General features: G+C 36.5%; 1 protein-coding gene across 1 annotated transcript in view; it reads right to left on the bottom strand.

The window, feature by feature from the left end:
- Window positions 1-4938: 4938 nt before the first annotated feature.
- Window positions 4939-22043, bottom strand: part of LOC129945629 (folliculin-interacting protein 2) — a 30746-nt gene continuing 13641 nt past the window's right edge. The window contains exons 3-8 of the mRNA XM_056055472.1: window positions 8431-9420; window positions 8183-8370; window positions 6181-8113; window positions 5990-6117; window positions 5784-5925; window positions 4939-5722 (exon numbers count right to left, since the gene is read on the bottom strand). Coding sequence (XP_055911447.1) covers window positions 5516-5722; window positions 5784-5925; window positions 5990-6117; window positions 6181-8113; window positions 8183-8370; window positions 8431-9420 — 3588 coding nt within the window. The 3' untranslated portion in view covers window positions 4939-5515. The remainder of the gene's footprint in view (window positions 5723-5783; window positions 5926-5989; window positions 6118-6180; window positions 8114-8182; window positions 8371-8430; window positions 9421-22043) is intronic.

Here is a 22043-nt window from a genome sequence, read left to right as displayed (position 1 = left end):
CTCGGGCATTGTCGGCCGAAAACGGCCGATCGAACCAAACGTATAGAAACGAAGGATAGCGCGTACACCACTGAAAGCGGCATCGTCCTATAACGCCCGATAGTATCCGATCAACCGACATTATCCAAACATGTTTGGATTTTTCGTCCGGTCAATTCTGGTAAATTCATACCATAAAGTCCACGAAAAAAATATAAAAAAAAATTACGAAAAAGGAATTAATTGTATTCACAACATGCCAACTCTCTGGGATACATTTTCAAAAACTTATAACAACAGAGACACCCATTGCTAAACAGCTATGGGCCGAAGTTTCTTCAGAGGTGGAACTGGCGGTTCCGGATATAAGAAAAAAAATGGATTATTTTAAGGGACCAATTCCAAAAAGAGTATACAAAGTGCAATGGAGCTGGAAGATCTGGTGCTGGTTCCGAAAACAGAAAGTCTTGTTCAAATCTTTAGTTCCTTTCTTTGCATAAATATTTCATTAACCCATACACAACGACGAACGTCGAATTAAATTCGATATGAATTTCGAAAATATACATTTCGTTGAAATCTTTCATTAAAAAATTATTATTTTTACATCCAAGCTTTACAAATTCAAACTCCAGACAGATATCGTCCGGAGTCGGAAGCAGTGTATGCAGTGGAACGCCCGAGACGGGTCGTCCAAATTGTTCCGGCCCGATAATTCGGTTTTGGTGTACGCGAGCCGTAATACAATGACAAACAAAAAACCACTCCAATCGTGGCCCATGCACCACGAAAAAAAAACAATTATTGAAGGAAATCTGAAATTACCCATGGAAAACTCCATAAGTGTAAAAAACATGGGGCGTTCTGTCATATTTTGTGAAAGATAAGTAAACATCTGGATAACCATCTCAGAACTATATTTGCTGACGGCGCGTGGCACTGTGGACGAATGCGATACAAAATCCGAAACCAATTTCAGCCATAATAAAAACAAGAAAAGGGACTTTATTTGCAGTTAACTTCATTCTTTGAACGTATGTATATTTTGACCAAAGCAACTTGTTAGTTTTTCAAGTTTCATAAATTTCAAATTCAGAACTTTACATCACAAACCTCTACTTTAAGTTCATAGTACAAAAAGTACCAATGAAATTACAAAACACTCCTTAGGCAAGCTACAAGTCCATCACGATTTGTGTTTTGCATTGTAAAAAAAACATTACTTATTTCTTTTCCAAATTGCCAATTAACTCTTTTACAGAATACATTAAATAAAGTTGTGCAAAAAATAAATAAATCATAGAGTAATAAAGTTCAGCTCTCAGTTGAATGAAAAAAACAAATTCAACTGTCATTTTGATAGAAGTAGACTTGACTTGATGGTTAGGGAGATTTTTCTTGACTTACTTTTCAGTCAACTTTCCATTAAAGTTGCCGTAATTGGAAAGCAATATTTTGGCAGATACTAGAAAGATACTATCAGATACCAGAAATTTGCCTTACTTTCAAGTCCCTTATGTTGTATGAACCTACCCTTTCTTAGGATATCCGTTTTTTGACAACTTTGAAAATACGCCAATGAGTTGAGGGTGAATGATGTCAAATTTAAGCCTTCAGACGACCTTTCAAAAATAACTATCCCCAGCTTAAGGGCTATCACCATCGGTAAAAAATATTCGACCAAAAAAATTATTTTCATGGAAATAAAATTCAAATTTGAAAACCACAAAAGATCCTTTCTCTAATTTAATTCGAGCAAAATACCCCTATTACCATTGGCGAGTCGAATGAATAAATGTGTGAGTGTGAGAAATTTGTATTACCGTTGCCGAATTGAGAACCGTTGATTCGACTTAAATGTCGTAAAGTTTTCGAAGATTGGTCTCACTCTATTGTCGTTATCGAATGTTCGTTCCTCATTCGTGTTATTTTTTGTTGAACGTTCATATTGTGTGAGAAAAGGTCGAAGCTTATGTAAAGCAAATGTCGGAAAATAAAACAATGTATTTACTTAAGTTCATATGTATACCTATTTAATTTCTTTTATAAAAATATGAAACAATGCATTTTTATTGAGCTGCAACTCTGCAGAAAACTAAAAAAAGCAGTACGAAAAGTTAGTCGAACTGATGGAATCGAACCTGAATGTAGCGAGAGATGTAAGTGAGTTTGGTTCTTCAAAAAAAACCAAAAGGAATATGGGACCAATTTGCAACAACCCTCTACTCACCTGGGCCACCTACTCGTGATGGAAAAGACAAATTATTGAACGAAGAAATAAAAACATAAATACTACCAAGGGACATTGAACGTTCTCCTCTTTGGTACCACGTTTTAAAAACTGACTTAAGATTACTGGAGTTCCATACAAAGGAATCATGGGTTGATCCAGGATATCTTGAGTCAACATAACGAATACACATTTTATGGTCACACGCCTTAAAAACTTACATTAAAAACCAAAAGCTAAATACAACTTACTATCATTGCGTTTAAACTGTAATATCCTTTCTTGTTTGTTTGGTTCTTCGAAAAAAAAAAGGAATATTGGGAGCAATTTGTTACAACCCTTAACTCACTTGGCCCCCTACTCGCGATGGAAAAGAATGGCAAAAGGTAATGTGAATTTGAAAAAAAACTGTTATGCATTCAACACGTTTGGCTGGATTATAAGCTTAAAATCAAAAGAAAACTTGCGATGAATAAAGCGAAAGTGGTGGCAACTGGTTGGCGTAAATACTCTCAAGTTTCCTTAACTACTTTGGAACAATCTGTGGTTAAACTGCTTGGACTTGAGCAAGCGGGGCGACTTTCCATTACCGCAGCACGAATTTCCTTCTGATTTTTTTTGTACAGTAAGGTAGGGGTCTCAATAGAACATGTTTTAAATATTAGGGCGAGGAAACAATTTTAAGTCATAAAAAAAATATTTTCTTTTTCGGACTTAACCCTACTTTTTTTGTATTGCATTTTTTGAGCCTAAAACAAGTTTTTTTTAATTGATAGCACGGCGTACTAACAGCTAGGTATGTAAGGGGGGGCATGCTGCCCCCCTGCAACCCCCCTGCTTGGGGTCACTATAGGATTTGGGGTGGGTGCGAGTTTGGGTATATGCAAAGTGCTTTTCCATTTGAGCACTAAAATAAAAGAAATTACCAAGAAAAAAAAACAAGTATGGCAACACTGAACAAAAAAAAGGGAAGAAATGTCAAAATCAACCATTTTTGAGTGTTTTGTATGGAAAAAAGTGAACTTTAAAAATTAATTAAAAATAGAAATAAATGTTTCCTCGCTCTAAAATTGCTATAGTTATTATTTATTTGCACATATCTATCGAATAAAAAAAACCGCGAGTCGAAATTCGTGCTGCGGTAATGGAAAGTTGAGCCAAAAATACTGGTAAAGCCGATAAAGCGTAATGCATTTTCCTCTCATTTAAAAAAAAGCGAAACCGACTCTTAAGAACGTCAATAGTCCTTTCTATTATATTTCGGCTTTTGGCGTGTTGCTTATTGAATAAAGACTGCCTAAAACCAGAACTTACATTTTTGAAAAAATAGAGCAAACAAGACGAAAGTGATTAATCCTTAAATTGAGAAAAAATTATTGAGCGACGAAATAAAAATATAAATACTACCAAGGAACAAGAAACGTTTTAAGAACTGACTTAAGATTACTGCAGTTCCAGACAAAGGAATCATGGGTCGATCCAGGATATCTTGCGTCAAGATAACGAATACACAATTTATGGTTACGCGACTTAAAAACCAAGAGCTACTCTCAAGGAAAAAACTTATTATCATTGCGTTTAAACTGTAGGACACTGATGATGCAACTCAATCGAAGCAACGATCCCTATATGTGTTACGTCAACACATCCAATTATTCCTGGTAACCTGGCCGTGAAAAAAAAAGTTTCTTGCGTTTTGTTTTTCATCGGATGACATGTTGAGACTGAGTATGTCCAGGTTGGACATAATTTGTCTTCAATTGCACACACAACTTCTTTTAATACTAAGGAAACCGAGGATTGTGACAGGCCTAAGTCAAAATCTTTACCCACGCTGCTTGATAACTCCCACTAGCAAAAAATCTAAGGGCATACACTAATTTTAATCAAGCAGAGATTAAAGAGGTGCTTGCATGTTTAAATTGGCCTTCCAACTTGTTTAATACGAAAACAATCACTTCCCTATTCAGTCGACAAAATGATGTGAAACTTAAGGAATTAATTAGAATTAAAAGAACTTTCAGCACAAAATATTTGTTCTACTTTCAGATTATTAGGGAGTTCCGAGAAATTAGTTGTCTCGAATATTCTTGAGCAGTCGAAGCATTCTTACTTTTTTTCTGTAATTTGCGTTTTCTCCAAAAACACAAACCTATGTTATTTTTGTAATTTTATTAAATATGCGATAATCAATTAATGAACACAACAGTTCTATTTTTGAAATTTCATGAGTTGACGTTTATTTATGTCTGTAATTCGAATTCTCAAGTTTTCCAACCATAGTATGTCGAGTGTGTAAGTTCGCATATGAAAACATCTCACTTCGAACGTTCGATTCGCCAACCAGAATAGGGGTATAACTCTCAAATTACCAATGTTTGGAAATGGGAATCATTCCCAGGTAAAATTTCATAACCCAAATAATAAGCTTTTTGTTGTAAACGTGGCGTAATAGTGAGTAGTGCGAAGGACGCTCATGCCATAGTTTTTGGGTTCAATCCTTTCCTGCGTCACGTAAAGTTTTTTTTTCACAGGTCCCGCCTCTTGCTATAAATTGACAAATTCGCCAAGAGTAATATTTTTGTCATGTAGTGCTTTCTCAGATTCGACATAAAAGCTGACTTTTACCCAGAAAAGTTTAAGAGTTGTAAGCCCATAGGCACATGTTAACTTATTTTGTTAATTTTTAAGTAATAGTTTTACATTAAAAGAAAGAAACAAATATTTAATGTTATTATTTTTTGTCTAATTATTTATTCTGAAATCATATCTTTTTTTGTATTATTTCGTTTCATTACAATAATATTCCAAAAATACAAGTATAAATAATTTTCAACTAAATTATCTTATTTTCTTACAACCAGAGGAAACTGAAAACAAATTAGAGTATTATTCAAATACAAATAAATATATATAGAGAAATATTATTATATTTTAGTTATTTTAAATATAATCTATATTCTTAAATTAAATTAATATTTAATAATAATAATAATAGAAGAGAAATTATAAATGGTGAAGAAATTCTGTTTAATACCTATGCAGTAAATATCACAAAGTCAATGAATGTATGTGAGTTGTGTGCGGATGATTTGTGAGATTGATAAATGAATATTATAATTTATGATTTTTTTTTGTTATTTATAATTAAGAGTTAAAGAGTATTGCTTTTTTTGGGCGACGCGTGTTTTCTTTCTTTATATATGTATACAAAAAAAGAAGATATGATAAATTATTGTTAGTTTTTACAATTATTTACAATTACTATAGCTAACTTTAATGACTGATAAGATGATTGAAAAGATGTCATCTAAAACTAATTCCACATTTTTTAGATATTTGTGGTGTGTGTATTGAAGCGACAGATAGAAGTAATGGAACATCGTTTTCGGTTAGATTTAGGGCTGTGGTGACAGCACTTAAGGAACAAAAGTCGGTGGCCAGTAAGAATGATGCCAGCGACTCTGAGTGCATGTAAATTTCTTGTAGTTTTGATTCCAAAAACGAAAGGCACTAAAGAGAAAGAAAAACATATTAAAACTACGAAATTTTGACTAAAATTTAAATGGCTTACTTCATAGGCTGGTATTCCAGAGCTGTTCATAGTGTAGACTGTTTCAAGCATTGAAGCAACTAATTGTGACATTCCAACAGGACCGCTCACAACACTCGAGAAGGGAATTGTTTGGTTTTGTGATGATACAATTTTAACATCCCTACAAATAGAAAAACAAAATACATACAAAAGGAAAACTTTAGTTTTCTCTATAATTTTCTTACCAATTTTCCATATCGGCTATTACAGCTACATTTTCAGCTGGTGTTGAAATCAACGATGCAGAATGTGTAGCTAAAGCGAGATCTTCTCTCAGACTCAACTCCCATTTATGTGGCGGTGCTGATGTTCCCTAAAACACAACCGACCACATTTCAATTTGTTTGTTTCATATTATATATTTTGTCATTCTTACCTGTAAGACCATATCGGATACATAGTGATCGTTGATATTCAAAAACAACGACGGAATGAATCCAGCTTTTAGTTTTATATCACATTTCGCAACAGCATCGTCGGCTATCTGCTGCTCTTTGCTGCCAGGCACCGGCAACACCACCAAGTTCATATCTGACTGCTTCTTAACCTTCTTCAATTTTATATTTCTTGCCTCGATGGTAGAAACCGATGCAGACGATTTGGGGTCATTGTTGCTTTCAATTGCAGGTTGATTATTGTACACGGAATGATCATCATCAGTGTCGAATTCCAATTCAGTGGCATTCGATGGTGTTTGATATGATTTGTTACCGTTTGTAGAATTCTGGCAGAACTCACAAAACTCTGATGTCAGTGAAACATCTTCTTTGGCAGCTGAAGCGGCTGCTGTGGCAGCAGCTGATAATGCACTCGTACCGGCTACAGCCACAGCAGATGGCCCACCAAACATTTCGAACTTTTGTGGCTTCTCCATGAAATCATAATCACTCAGATTCTTGTTCTTCATGTAATTCGCATAGATCTGAGGATATTGGACGAAATCGAATTTCACCCCGGAATGTTTCTTATGCGAATTATGATGTGGATGATGGGGACAAATTGGTTTCTTTGACGTCGACGATAATGATAGAGACTCAGTAGATTGACTTGGAACATTATTTTCTGCGAGATCTTCAGTGCTTCGTTTGATATTAACAAGTGGTTCGTTATCACCTAAAACGAAGACCACTCCCTTACTCTCATTGTTTTCCACTTCTTTGTCCGCAGTTGTTTTTTGGTCATCAAAATATTTTACTTCGATTTCACTGCTAATCGTCTCTCTGATGGGTTCAACGCCCCAAGCTAAACGATTCCCCTTGCCAATACTGTTCTCAGTTATCAAATCTGACAGACTTATATGTTTCTCGCTGATTGGCTTCAGCTCTGAATACTCGCTTCGGCAGCTGCTTTCGCCTGACGGCGGAATTCCTCTGAGATTATTAAAGCTTGTTGAACGTTTGCTCAGTTTTTGATTCATTGGCAACTTATGCAGGTCACTACAGCTCACGCCTTCTTTGACTGCTGGCGCCCAAAAGAAGGCACTCGTTTTTGTGTTTCTTACCACATCATCGCCAGCCTCTATTTCAATGGCTTCTACAACACCAGGATCTTCTGTTTCTGTTGGTTCGACAGTCATTTCAATATTATCCGGAGTTGTGATGGTAAGTTTTATTCTATCTTTGTAGTGATCTTCTTGCCTGAGATTGGTAAGAGAACCTTTGACAATGCCAGGATCCATCATATAATTCCCTATTCGAAGCTCTTGCTTAACAAGTCTCGAATCCCGAAATGCCAAAACATTTGGTATATCATTCATGCGACTTATATTTAGCTCTTGCGGAAGTTCTATGGAATCTTCATTACTATTGCACAATTCGCTTAAATTATTCTTACACGACGATGCTCGTGTCAACCCAAGACTTTTAGTTGTGGACATAGCTGTATTCGATGATGGGAAGACATTATTAGCGTTTATATTCGAGTTGTGTTTTGCAGAAGCTTCATCATTGGTTTGATTCATAATGATATCATTTATGACCTCTTTGTTGAAGTCCTCAGACTTTGATGTTCTCCTTATCTCCCCACAACGAATAAAATACGTTAGGATATTGAGTAAACGTTCAGTTGGTAGTTTCTCAGTTCCGTAAATGATTGTCCGTGAGAGTTTAGGAGGTGTTCCCACTGCACCGTATAAATCACCTATTTGTGCCCACAACACGTTATAGGGATACTTTTGAGAGACTTCAAGAAGTTTAGCTCTCTGTTCAATGGCGGCAGCACTAGATTTTGAGGGTGATTTGAAATTCGAAATAGTTGAGACCCATCCAAGATGATGGGTGAGTATGGCTGTTAATACTGTACTCACAAAGCTGTAAATGATAAAATTAATAATAATAATTTATGTAAATTTAAAAGCAATAATTAATAGTCCAACTTACAAATTAGTATTTTTGGTATCAGCGACCGATAATAGGGAGCACAGTTCGTGGACAAATCGATCGGCAACACTTTTAGAGTATTTACTACCACTCGTTGTTATACTTAACCAAACAGGAACGTTTATCCGCGGAGCTTTGAAAAGATCCAATAACCATTGGGTCGTTGCTTGCCATGCATGTACCATGATCTAGAATAAAACATTTATTGCTTAAAGAAGCTTATTGTTTTTTTTGTTTAACAAATTCACCTTCAAGAATTCCTTGTGATTGATGTAGGCCTTCTCTGAGGATATTCGAAGTCGACTTAACATCGATTCCAATAGTGCAATATGCTCTGAGCAAAACATTTCCATTTCATCCTCGAAAGATTCACTCATTGTTATACAAACTGCAAGGCCAAGCCTTGGGCGTCGGTTCATTTTGTGCGCATAAGCCATTTCACGACGACGTCCAATTTCAGGATTACTACGACTTTCATTTGCCACACTGCATCGTCGATTTTGCGGAGCTACACAACCCTCACTGCCTCCGCCTGTCTGCGGAGTACTATGGAAGTTATTGTCACTCAAGAAACCAATGAAATCACTCAAAGAATTCTGATTCTCAAAGGACGTTAGGAGATTCCGAGAGATTCGTCTTTGTAAGCTGCCATCACTGGACATATTGCTGCTTTGTGTTGCCGATGCTAAATACGACGAGTCGAGACTAAATTTTCGCATTGATTCTGGATCGGATATCACTGAACCTAAGCTACTTCGATTTGAATACTGATACGACAGGCTTCCAGTTGTAATTGTCCACTGGTCATTCGATGTAGTTCCACCGCTATAACCCGAATCGCCTGTACTGTATGTGGCCGAATAACGTTTGGCGGTTAAGTTGACATTGGCGTCGGGCACATCTAGAGGATTCGTGAATTTATCACCGATTCTATCTGAAATATCAGAATTTTTTCGATCCACACCGAGCATCGAAAATGAATTCATCGAAAATCCATCAACAGAACTATGATCGCTGGTTATTGAGTTTCTTGGCGTTAAGTGACCAGCTGATACATGGTGAGGTGTTGCACTATTTGCTATGTTATTCATTGGTGAGAGAAAAACTTGGGAACACAACATACGAGGTGGTGATCTCAGCCAGTGTACTTTAAGAGCAGTCCCACGAAATGACATGGCCAATGCTCCAAATACCATTTCACCAACTGTGGGTATATCCGCCATACTCGGACGGTTGTGCTTTAAGAAAAAAAAAAAAAAAACAAAACATCAAAATACAATTTTTAGGAACCATTTAAATCGATAAATTAGACTTAATTTAAGAAAATAGTAAGTTATGCTAAAAACATATCCGTAAGCACTCAAGGAAGAATTAAGATTACACAATACACTCTCATTTACAGGCAGAATGATGCCACTAGGCCGAGCTTGGCCGAGGTGTCTAATTATAGAGAAATATCCTTTCTAAATGTTTCTTATAAAATATAAACGCTGCTTTTGCAAAAACGTTTTAATAATTGGATAAAAGACAACAAGCTCTTAAAGAAGTTTCAAGCTTGCTTAAGGACAGGTTATTCGACGGTTGACCACATTTTTACCCTTAAAAGTATCGCAGAAACATTCCTGAATAATGACAAGAAGCTATATACGTTTTTCTTTGACTTTAAATCTGCATTTGATATGATCGATAGACATGCACTTATCTACAAGCTGTATAGTAACGGAATGTCATGGAAGTTGGGAAGAGTTATTCAGAATCTATATGCAGATAGAATTGCTAAGGTATGGAATGGAGAAAAGTTGTCGAGAGGGTTTAAAACACAATTGGGAGTCAGACAAGGATGTACATTGAGTCCGAGTCTGTTCGACTTGTTTATTGAAGATCTCACAGGCCTCTTACCAGGTAGCATAGACGTCGCCGGACAAATGATAAAAGCATTGCTGTTTGCGGACGACTTTGGCAGCATGACCTAAATCACTGTAGTTAATGATAAACCGCTTCAATATCGTCAGCTTTGAAGTTTGGTGGGGAATCTTAATAAGTCCAAAATTTTGATTTTTAAACGAGGAGGAGGGCGCAATTCAGCGAAAGAAAAATGGTTCTATAATGAAGGAGTTGTTGAAGTTGTCACGGAATTCAAATACCTTGGAATTCACTTAACGAAAAATTTGAGCATGGACATTCATTTAAGAGAGAAACTAGTTTAGGCTCAAGGTACAACTTGGAAAAGATGTTTTTCTAATAAAAGTATAGCACATATCAAGATATTTGAAGCGGTATCTGTGTCTGTCATGTTATACGCGGCACAAACTTGGGGAACGAAATAATACGAAACAGTTGAGAAACTTCTCCGATACTATATTAAGCGAATTTTTAGACTGCCATCAAATACACCCAACTATGTTATTATGCTGGAATCAAGATTATCACCTATTACATCTTGAGAGTTATCAAGCAAGCAATAATAGGCTTCCGAAGATAGTAGCGTTTTAAGTAATACGAACCAAAACCAAGTTGGTGTGCTGATTGGATAAATTTGTCAAGAGAATGTGAAATGGAACTTAACCTTTTGTGTTATAAGCAGGATGATTTAAAAGCTTCTTTATAACAGCTCAATTCCGCAGCGGACATATAAAACAACGAGAGAAATACTTGAATGATGCCACAGGATCTACGAGGGGCGTTCAATATATTCTCGGTATCGGAGTGAAGCTGTGGTTATATATATAAATTGACTTATTTATCAAGTAATACTATTATTTTAGTGCATTCATGTAAAATTTCATATAAATGTGATTATTATAGACCGTTAAATCTCTATTTAAACAGAATCATAATGGCAACTGAGACGATGATGGTGAAAATTGAGCATCGCGCCGTAATTAAATTTTTCACTAAGCAAGGAAAAAGTCAAAAAACTATTCATGATGAAATGGTGGCAGTTTACCAGGGTTCCGCACCTTCATTATCAACAGTGCAAAAGTGGTCAAGTGAGTTCGAGAGAGGCAGAGAGAGCATTGAAGACGACCGCCGCTCCGGCGCCCCGGCTAGTGCTTGTATGGGAGAAAGCATCAAAGAAGTCGAAAAACTTGTTTTCGAGGATGCCCGAATAAAGGTGAAAATGATGGCAGAGATCACCAAGCTTTCGACTGGTACCATTTACACCATCCTTCATGACCATCTTAACCTTTCAAAGGTCAGTGTAAGGTGGGTGCCACGAATGCTCACAGCGCCTCAGAAAAAAGTGAGAATCGCATGCTGTAGAGAGCTTTTGGAGATGTGTAGTGAGAACACGGACGGTGTTATGCATCGGATTGTTACTGGGGACGAAACATGGGTTCACCACTATGACCCTGAAAGCAAACAAGAGTCCATGCAGTGGCATAAAAAAGGAACAGACCCCCGAAGAAGTTCAAAGTCACTCCGTCTGCCGGGAAGCTCATGACCACAGTTTTTTGGGACTCAAAGGGAATTTTACTCATTGAGTACAAAAAAAGGTGAAACCATCAACGCCAAATCCTACGCTTCCACTTTGCATAGTTTTCGGGAGGAAATTAAAAAGAAAAGACGGGGTAAACTCGCAGCGGGTGTGTTGCTTCTTCATGACAACGCTCCTGTTCACACGGCGCGAGTTTCCAAGGCTGCTGTGCGAGATTGTGGTTTTGAAGAAATTCAACATCCACCCTATAGTCCAGACCTTTCCCCTAGTGATTGCTTCCTGTTTCCGGATTTGAAAAAATGTCTTCGTGGAAAAATATTTTCGGATGATGAAGAACTCAAGTCGGCAATAAATGGGTATTTTTGCAGGGAAAGAGGAAACTTATTTTTTTGAGGGTTTAAATAAGCTTATCTCAAGATGTAACAAATGCATTGATGTTAGGGGAGATTATATTGAAAAATAAAAACAATTTAAATTGAATTCGCATTTTCCTTCATATCGATACCGAGAATATATTGAACGCCCCTCGTATATACAGACAGCTCTACTGTCAGCTAAATCACAACTTGAAAGAGAGGAATCATTTTAGGGACGATAATAGCATTCTTGAAATTTCAATGATGGTTACGCAGCTGAGGAAAGGGAGAATGTTTTACACTTGGTTGGAAGATGTCTAGTTCTTAAAGAAATAAGAAGGAATGCTTTTGGTAGCGAAATACTGACGCAAAATCAAGTTATACTCTTGCTCAACAATATGGAAGTTAAAAAATTATATCAATTCTGCAGGCTAGCTCTTCTCTATAGAAATAGAATTATAAATAAAAGTTTTTAAATAAACGGTGATTTTTTAAGAGCTTGAGAACTTTTTTAAAAATAAAAACGTTAGATTGGTCCATGACATTTACTTTTTGAAGATAATTTCATTTAAATGTTGACCGCGGCTGCGTCTTAGGTGGTCCATTCGGAAAGTCCAATTTTGGGTAACTTTTTCGAGCATTTCGGCCGGAATAGCCCGAATTTCTTCGGAAATGTTGTCTTCCAAAGCTGGAATAGTTGCTGGCTTATTTGTGTAGACTTTAGACTTGACGTAGCCCCACAAAAAATAGTCTATAGGCGTCAAATCGCATGATCTTGGTGGCCAACTTACCGGTCCATTCCTTGAGATGAATTGTTCTCCGAAGTTTTCCCTCAAAATGGCCATAGAATCGCGAGCTGTGTGGCATGTAGCGCCATCTTGTTGAAACCACATGTCAACCAAGTTCAGTTCTTCCATTTTTGGCAACAAAAAGTTTGTTAGCATTGAACGATAGCGATCGCCATTCACCGTAACGTTGCGTCCAACAGCATCTTTGAAAAAATACGGTCCAATGATTCCACCAGCGTACAAACCACACCAAACAGTGCATTTTTCGGGATGCATGGGCAGTTCTTGAACGGCTTCTGGTTGCTCTTCACTCCAAATGCGGCAATTTTGCTTATTTACGTAGCCATTCAACCAGAAATGAGCCTCATCGCTGAACAAAATTTGTCGATAAAAAAGCGGATTTTCTGCCAACTTTTCTAGGGCCCATTCACTGAAAATTCGACGTTGTGGCAGATCGTTCGGCTTCAGTTCTTGCACGAGCTGTATTTTATACGGTTTTACACCAAGATCTTTGCGTAAAATCTTCCATGTGGTCGAATAACACAAACCCAATTGCTGCGAACGGCGACGAATCGACATTTCACGGTCTTCAGCAACACTCTCAGAAACAGACGCAATATTCTCTTCTGTACGCACTGTACGCATTCGTGTGGTTGGTTTAATGTCCAATAAAGTAAACTGAGTGCGAAACTTGGTCACAATCGCATTAATTGTTTGCTCACTTGGTCGATTATGTAGACCATAAATCGGACGTAAAGCGCGAAACACATTTCGAACCGAACACTGATTTTGGTAATAAAATTCAATGATTTGCAAGCGTTGCTCGTTAGTAAGTCTATTCATGATGAAATGTCAAAGCATACTGAGCATTTTTCTCTTTGACACCATGTCTGAAATCCCGCGTGATCTGTCAAATACTAATGCATGAAAATCCTAACCTCAAAAAAATCACCCTTTAGTTGTGATCGGTAATACCGTTTGCCGGATTACAACTTAACTTATCTTAGTTCAGAAAACCGATGGTTTAGTTACAACCTAATATTCATATGCCTTGAGAAGGTCACTTAGTAAGCTATTTCATCCAAATACCAAGCAAAAAGAAAAGCTGAACTAATTTATCGGGAATTAGTATTTTAAATGCAAACCTATGGTGGTCACTTTATAATTCCGCTTTCATACGATATTTTTCTATATAGAAATCATAAATTCCGGGAAAATCATTCATTGCATTCCTCGGTCGATACACAATAGGATTTAATATGCAATCCCCTACTTTTGTCGACATCGTCAAAGTCTTAAGTCTCGTGATGCACGAGTTTTTAATTATTTTTCTTTCAACAACAATCCATCAATTAACTCATTTCGTATCAATAGTAACATACGACGACGTGTGCACCTAAACAACAAAAAACAACATATCGAGTTCGCATTAAGACAAGACAGCTCACAATGTAATAAAAGTCGTTGACACAAAGAACTTTCAGCATTTAGTTTACAACCTGTGTTAAGTTTTTTTTTTTTAATGTAAGCACGTGATAGTGTTGAGTTGTTGTGCAGAAACAACATTAATTTAAAGGCGCCTTTTATACAATTACAAGCTTATCGTTATAAAAGAGAATTACATCAATTTTTGAAAAATGTACTTAGTTCGATAGAATGTAATATTATGTTCGACTTAAGTTAAAGAAAATTACATGATAGTAATTTTGATTAGTTTAAAGCATCCACTTGAACAAAAACCACTTGGCAACTCTGAAAATAAAATATAACAACTCAATTATTAAAATGTGCTATAATAATGTAATTATCACATGACTTTAAATTTGGTGTTTTGTTGTTTTGTTAACTCGCCACGTAAAAAAAACAACAACCTCTTAACATGGGATTGACATGCAAAACAAAAAGAGGCAGCGCGCGCTTCCATATGGCAAGGTACATTTTTTCGTTTGCTTTTGTTTTCGTTATTGTGATATTACTCCAGGGTTTGATCACTTGGAGCAATTGTTTTATGTTCATTTGTTTGTTTACATACAAACTGTTTTTACTTTTTGCTCACAAGTACTGCTCACCTCAGAAGCAGAGATGAGTATTTACTTCATATGTAGCAGATCTACTTCATTAATTTATTTGTATGTATCTGCTACGTAGCAACTTATTTCTGCTTCATTTTAAAATTTTGTCTAACGCACAAAATTTCATTTAAGATGTGTTGAATTGATTCATTGTGCCTGTCATTCGCTGCATTTATGTGCATCAGCGGCAATAAAGAAAATTGAATTTCAAATGGAGACATACTTACAAGATGTTTATTTTTATTTTTCTCACAGCTCTATACGACAAACTGAATTTTGTGAATTTCAAGAAGCATTTAACCTTCAAATACATACAATTTTACGTCTAAGTAAGACTAGGTGGTGTATTTTGTGTTTTTTTCATTATCTGCTACATATTTTACAAATCTACTTCGTTTTTTTGGGCAAAATGTTTCACTTTTCTTGCGTAGCATTCTCATCCCTGCTCAGAAGAGGGGCAACAAATTTCACAACTAAAGGTGAATGATCACCTGATTATAATTTTATACTTTTTAATTATTAATTTATGTCAAACTCTAAATCAAAGATTATCATTTAATCATAATGGTTGGATGTCGAAAGATTGTATACTACGATATGATTATGAACTTTATTGGAATTTTGATTAATTTATTATTCATAATAATACTAATAATTAACCGTCTTTCTATGTACACATATATTAACATATGTACGTACATATTTTCAAAACAATTTGAGACACGGTCAAGATGTCACATGAGCCATGCCACATACGTGGGTTATTTTTCTGCCGTCATTTTAGTAAAAAAAAAACAACATATGTTTGTGGTAATAAAACAACTAAACACATAACATTTACGATATGAAAGGAGAAAAATTTAAAGATCAATAATTTACGTTTAATCAGTTTGTGTCAATGATTGATGTTTGAATGCATGTGACTAGTTAGACGGGTCATAATAAAATACAATTTTTGTTTACTATTAAGAATGGCAATAAAATATTTAATGTCGATGTAGAAACATTCATAAATGTTATTCTACCAATGCTTTAAGGAATATCGTAAGGTAAACGACAAGTTCTTATATTAATTTGCTAACGCAACAAGTCGTAAAATACTAAAACCTGAGCTAATTAATCCTGAGTTGAGATAAATGGCAGGAATGTAAGGGACATAAAAGTCTAGGCCAAAATGCGAAAGGTTAATTCTCAAAGCAATTAAGGTTGGTGTCAAACTTTGAAATCTCAAATCAAGCGTAAAGTCGTCAGTTTTTTTTTTGAAGATTATCAGTATTATTTAAAAACGCTGTATAGAGCTTACATAAAGTTAAGTAATAACTATAATGCCTCTAAATAATAAGCTAAACGCGTTTAAAGGTTTAATAGAGCCTACATAAGGAAATTATTGTTATCATTATTTCGGAAATGTCATTTTGATTTCTCTCCATTATTGAAATTAAAAATAAAACAATAATTACTTTCCAGTTTATTAATGATTTTAAGAATTTAAATCGCGTTTTACCAACTCCGGGAACGCGGAAAGTTTATAAAAAAAAAGTTTTTATATTGTACGCGCACTCAAGGGGATATGAATACCCTTATATGATTATACACAATGCGAGTGATTAGGAAGGCAGGATAGGATTTGAAAGGAGATACCGATGCACATTGGTTTTGAATGCCTGCACATTGTAATGAGTGGGAAATATTGAGTCTGGTAAAGCATTCCACATTCGTGTTGTGCGACTAAAAAAAGAATCTCTGAACTTTACAGTACGACCGAAATCGGGCTCAAGGGTAAACTGATGGGCATTCCTAAAAGAACGAGTATTACGGTTGAATTGTTTGAGAGGAGGAATGCAACTGGCTATTTCATTAGAACATTGCTTATGGAAGTAGCCATAGAATAATGAGAGACATGAAACCTTACGACGGTGCTCGAGAGATGCAAAAGTTTCAGTTAGACAATGGTCACCTATCATTTTTAGAGCTCTCTTTTGAATTCTGTCCAAGAGACTCAAGTGGGTTATAGGAGCACCTGCCCAAATATGGGAATTGTACTCAAGTTTTGAACGAATATAGGCTTTATAAATTATAGCCAGATCAGAAGGGGTACAAAACTTCTTGCATCGTCGGAGAAAACCTAAACACTTAGCAGGCATTTTTGGCGATGTCAAATATGTGATCACTCCACAACAAGTGGTTTGTAATGCACATACCTACGACTGATAGCTGTTCAGTCTCCTCGATGCAAGTACCACTCATGGATAGTGGCATTGGGGGACTGTTACGCTTTTGCGACAGTAGACAGCATTGAATTTTCGAAGCATTAAATTCTACACGGTTTTTGATTCCCCATTGAACAATACTGTCAAGATCTGAATTTAATGAGCTTATCATACGCTGCCGTTGGTAGTTCACATCCGAAGAATAAGGATGAGAATCTAAAAACGAATATGAAAAGCTGAGGGTACTGTCATCCGCGAAACAATTTAGTGGGTTAGAAGTTTCAGACAAAAGATCATTTATAAAAATGAGGAAGAGCGTCGGAGACAAAACGGAGCCCTGGGGCACACCAGCGTTTATTTTGTGAATATCGGATTTGAACCCGTCCAATCATTTCTAACCCAACGAAGACGCTTTCGATAAGAGAGCTTGATGCCAACTCTATCAAATGCTTTTGAAATATTAAGTGCACCAGTGGACCTATTGCAACGAAAGCCATACTGCCGGTCATTAAGAAGCTTTCGTTCTTCAAGATATTTCTTAAGCTGAAAATTGATCAGCGTTTCTATGACCTTGGAAAGAAGGGATGTAAGTGCAATTGGACGATAGTTGGATGGTGAGGAGGTTTCGCCTATTTTAGGGATAGGCTGAACAAATGCAGTTTTCCATCCACTCGGAAAGAGACCTGTAGGATAGGACAGATGGAAAAGCTTACGCAGTGGTTTTGCCAGCGTTGAAGAACACCTCTTCAGAACAATAGCGGGGATACTGTCCGGGCCAGCGGATTTGTGAATGTCAAGATTTTTAAGTACTCTAGTAACTTACAGGCGGAGTCATGTCACTCACTGGCAGCATCGAATGAACAGCAAACTCTGCTGCAAGCAAATTGGCTTTATCAATCGAGCTTACATAGAAATGCTTACAGAAATGTTTACTCCCATTGGGACATTGTAGTATTTTTTGCCGTAATTTCTGGTCATGCAAAAATTTAATGCGTCGTATATGTCCGTTACAGGTCTTTCTAGCTTGTTTGAACTTATTCCGGTTTTCCTCAGTTGGGTTGGCTTAGTAATTCCGGAAACTTACATTTTTGATCCTAATAACCTCTTTACAGCTCGAATCAAACCATGTTTTCTTTGGGTTTGATAGATTTTACCCTATTCGGGATAAAATTTCTCTTCAGAAAAGAATTAAGTTGGTAATCATATCTGCACTGGGATTCACGTCACTATCGAGGAAGCATAGTGACCAGTTAAAGTTCCTGAAGAATTCATTGAGAACGTCCCAGTTGGCTTTCTCATATTGCCAAACGGTTCTCGTAGGGGTTATAAATTTAGCTGCCGTTTTTTGGCATGAGAAATTTGCAGATATGACACAATGGTCTGATGTACCTAGAGGCGATAATACACTGACAGTATATTTATTAGGATCAGAGGTAAGAAACAAGTCTAGAGTGTTGGCGGATTGACCTGCAACGTCAGGAATCCGAGTTGGCTCGCCAACTAACTGAGTCAGGTGGTTTAACTCAGCAAAAATCTCGACATACCTTTCTTCGGATGTTGTCTGACCCGAATAACGCAGCCACAAAAAATTGTGTACATTGAAATCGCCCGTAATAACGATCTCACTGCTCGGAAAATGGGATACAATTCTCTGGATAGAGTCGGACCATCGAATTCGTTTGAAGTCGAATTACTATCCAAACTTGGGCTGCGGTAAATAAAACAAGTATGAATGATGCGCCTTTGAACAGTAAATTTGAACCATATATAATTAAAATTTGTATTAATACATTGGCCATACTGTGGTAGAAGCTGGTAGGCAACATCATTACGGACGTAAACGGCTAGACCATGGTGAGAAAAGAATAATGGCACTAAGCTATAACCATGAAGGTTTAACTCCGTATGATCGGTATTCTCGCCAACCTGGGTTTTACTTAGTGCCAGAACAGCTGGCCTGTTTAAAACAGTATGGACGTATACAGAACACAATTTTTTTCGTAGCCCCCGAATGTTGCTTTATTCAACACAAAACTTACCAGTCATCACAATACACAAAAACACAAAAAAAAACCAAAGCAAGACAGTTATCTATGCAACCCAATGAGCCTAAGAAACAAAGAATTTAAAAAAATATATAGATTTTGGAAAGAGAATATCATAAAAATAAGTGGAATTATCCGTTCGGACATCAGCAGCCACAATAGAGGAGGCCACATCCCCATGGATAGGTGCAATAAAATATTGGAGATGGAACGATGTAAGTTTGTACTAAATGTTCACACCAATTCGAAATCCGTACCTTTTATGATTTATTTATAGATTCAAGACGATGGAGCAGATATAAACGAGTGGTAGGCGAGTGGCAAGAGTATTAGCTACCAAAAGACCTTTGTTTCATAAAATGCCAATTTCTTTGTTGGTTGTTTGGGGCTATTGACTGTACCCACATACATAAGTATCCCAAAAGTAGGTGGCCGATCAGGGCAGTCCTATATAAACAGAAAAGGGTACAACTCGATGAACACCCAAGTAGTATGCGACCCATCCCTAAAAATGAATGACTTTGTTTGCCGCTGGAGAGGCAGCTCTCATGAATCACTAAATTTTAGGGAAAGCAGAATTAAACAAAGATTTGATGATGGGAGTTCAATAGACTTCTGCTTGGGGATGGTAGGTACCCTTGTACTAATATCCTCGAACGGATGCTGAAATGAGATACAATATATCTTATATAACTAGTCGTAACACGGTGAAAAGATGCTTTGGCGTCTGGAAGCAAAGATGTCGCCTTTTGTTATCAGGTATGAGGTGCTCCTTAGAAAATGCCAAAACAACTATTATATCCTTAACAGAACTTCATAATTGGCAATTAATTTATCGGATGTTCTTCCACCCACAACACACATTTTCATATTTAATTTGGTATGACAAACAGCTGATTTGATAGACAGATAAATGGAATAGATTGTTCCATTTTGGTACTTTTTTGGAATAAACATTGTATCACTAAAATTTATAGCAGACATTTTTATAAATGGGAATTTTGGCAACGTTAGATAAAGCCTACATAAATCCTTATGCACTGTACAACTGTTCATCTGTTTAAATAAAACTGCATATGTACAATTCTTTCTGTTGTTTAAAAAATAAAGGATGTCTTCTAAGCTGCATGAGAAGATTCAATAGTTGTTTCCTATGGTTTTCTCTAAAAATGTCCCTATACGGAGCGAAGACAATTCTTAAGTTATAAACAAATCAACTTTTCATCCACTCTATCGGCATCATAGGTTCTTTTCTTTTAATTTTATGTTTCCAAAACATATTCATCTAAACGTCACCCTCATTTGGTTATAACAAAACTGTGAAACTTCTCATACAAAGCGCTTCCATCAATTGGTTTACAGTGGAGACAAAACAAATAGCACAGTTATGTTAAAAATTCTCTCTAGGGCTCTAACAGAAAGATCAGTTATCAATGCCAATACCGTAAGAGGTTTTTTGCTATGTATACTTTCAATGTAAGGTAACGGTAAATCAATTATGTACACATAATTTTATAAACAAAGCCAAATGGAAGTCAAATGGTACCAATAGCACACATTGTTCTCGTTGCAAATTAAGTACAATTTTCATACATATTCTTACTTTTTAAAAGGTAAGTTAAATTGTTTAGATTTTTTTATAATTTTTTTAGTAGATTCTTCAATTTGAATTAATAAATTATAGTATGGGACGTGGCAAACACTCAACAGAGGGCTTCAGGCTACGAGTTCTTGATTTCAAGAAAGATGGACACACAAACTCAAGGAAGAAGGTAATTAATGCTCTTTACCATTACCAAGAAGAAGGAAGTGTTCAAAATAAAATTCGCAAGAATCGGACAAGAAAAACCACCCCTCGAACTTATATTGCCATCGCCCCTGAGCAAAGCTGATCCATTCATGACTGCTCCAAAAATAAAAAATGCAATTGAACAAGATCTTGGTATTAATGGCTGAAACACAAACACGCTTACGTTAACGAGTTCAGCCATAGGAATTCAATGCATGCTATCACAATGGAGCTTCGACCTCACGTTTCGTTTGACAATCGTAAGGAAAAGAACGTAATGTAACGTAATGTGACTTCAAACGGAAGCTCTAGTTCAATTATCTGAACATTTGCTTAGTCTGACAGCTCATCTGCTGTAAAAAAAATTTCAACAAACAAAATATTTGCTCTTTGGAGGGATGAAATAATACAAATGTCATTCAAAGCAACCTCGAAGCAGGCCTAACGTAACGCAGACGACGCTGAAGCGTGTATGTGTTTCAGCCATAAAGTTTCTGTAAGTAAAATAACCACATGTCTCCAAGGGTAGACTGCAGTTTGCAAAGGAGCACATTTCAAAAGATCCAAATTGTTGGAGAAATATCTTATGGAGCGATGAGTCCAAATTCAATCGCTTCGGGTCAGATGGTAAAAAATATGTGCGACGCGGAGTGGGGATGTTTTTCTTGGCATGGTGTGGGGCCATTTCATCGACTAGATTAAATACAAGGAAATCCTAAGTGATACAATGCTACCGTATGCCGAGGAGGAAATGCCCTTGAATTGGACATTTCAATATGATAACGATCATAAACATACGGCTAAGTCTGTTGACCAATTTCTATCCGCCCAAAAAATAAGTGCTATGGAATAGCCAGCCCAGTCCCCAGATCTCAATCCTATTAAGAACTTATGGAGTGACGTGAAAAAAGCGATAAATAGATCTGATATTCCAAATTTGGACAAACTTTGGCAGGAAGTTCAACGAGCTTGGTACTCAGTACCTGTTGAACGATGCCGGAGTCTTGAACTGCCGGTGTGCTGCTGTGATTAAAAATAAGGGTTACCCAACCAAATACTTGCTATTTTCTTTTAATTGTGTGGAATTGTTTGTTACTTTGTTTCGTTATTTATAAAATGTGCTATTTATTGTGTCCTAGAAAATCATGAACTGTATTAATGA

The sequence above is a fragment of the Eupeodes corollae genome, chromosome 2 (assembly GCF_945859685.1).
Source record: "Eupeodes corollae chromosome 2, idEupCoro1.1, whole genome shotgun sequence".
NCBI lineage: Eukaryota > Metazoa > Arthropoda > Insecta > Diptera > Syrphidae > Eupeodes > Eupeodes corollae.
This window is presented reverse-complemented; position numbering and strand designations above follow the sequence as displayed.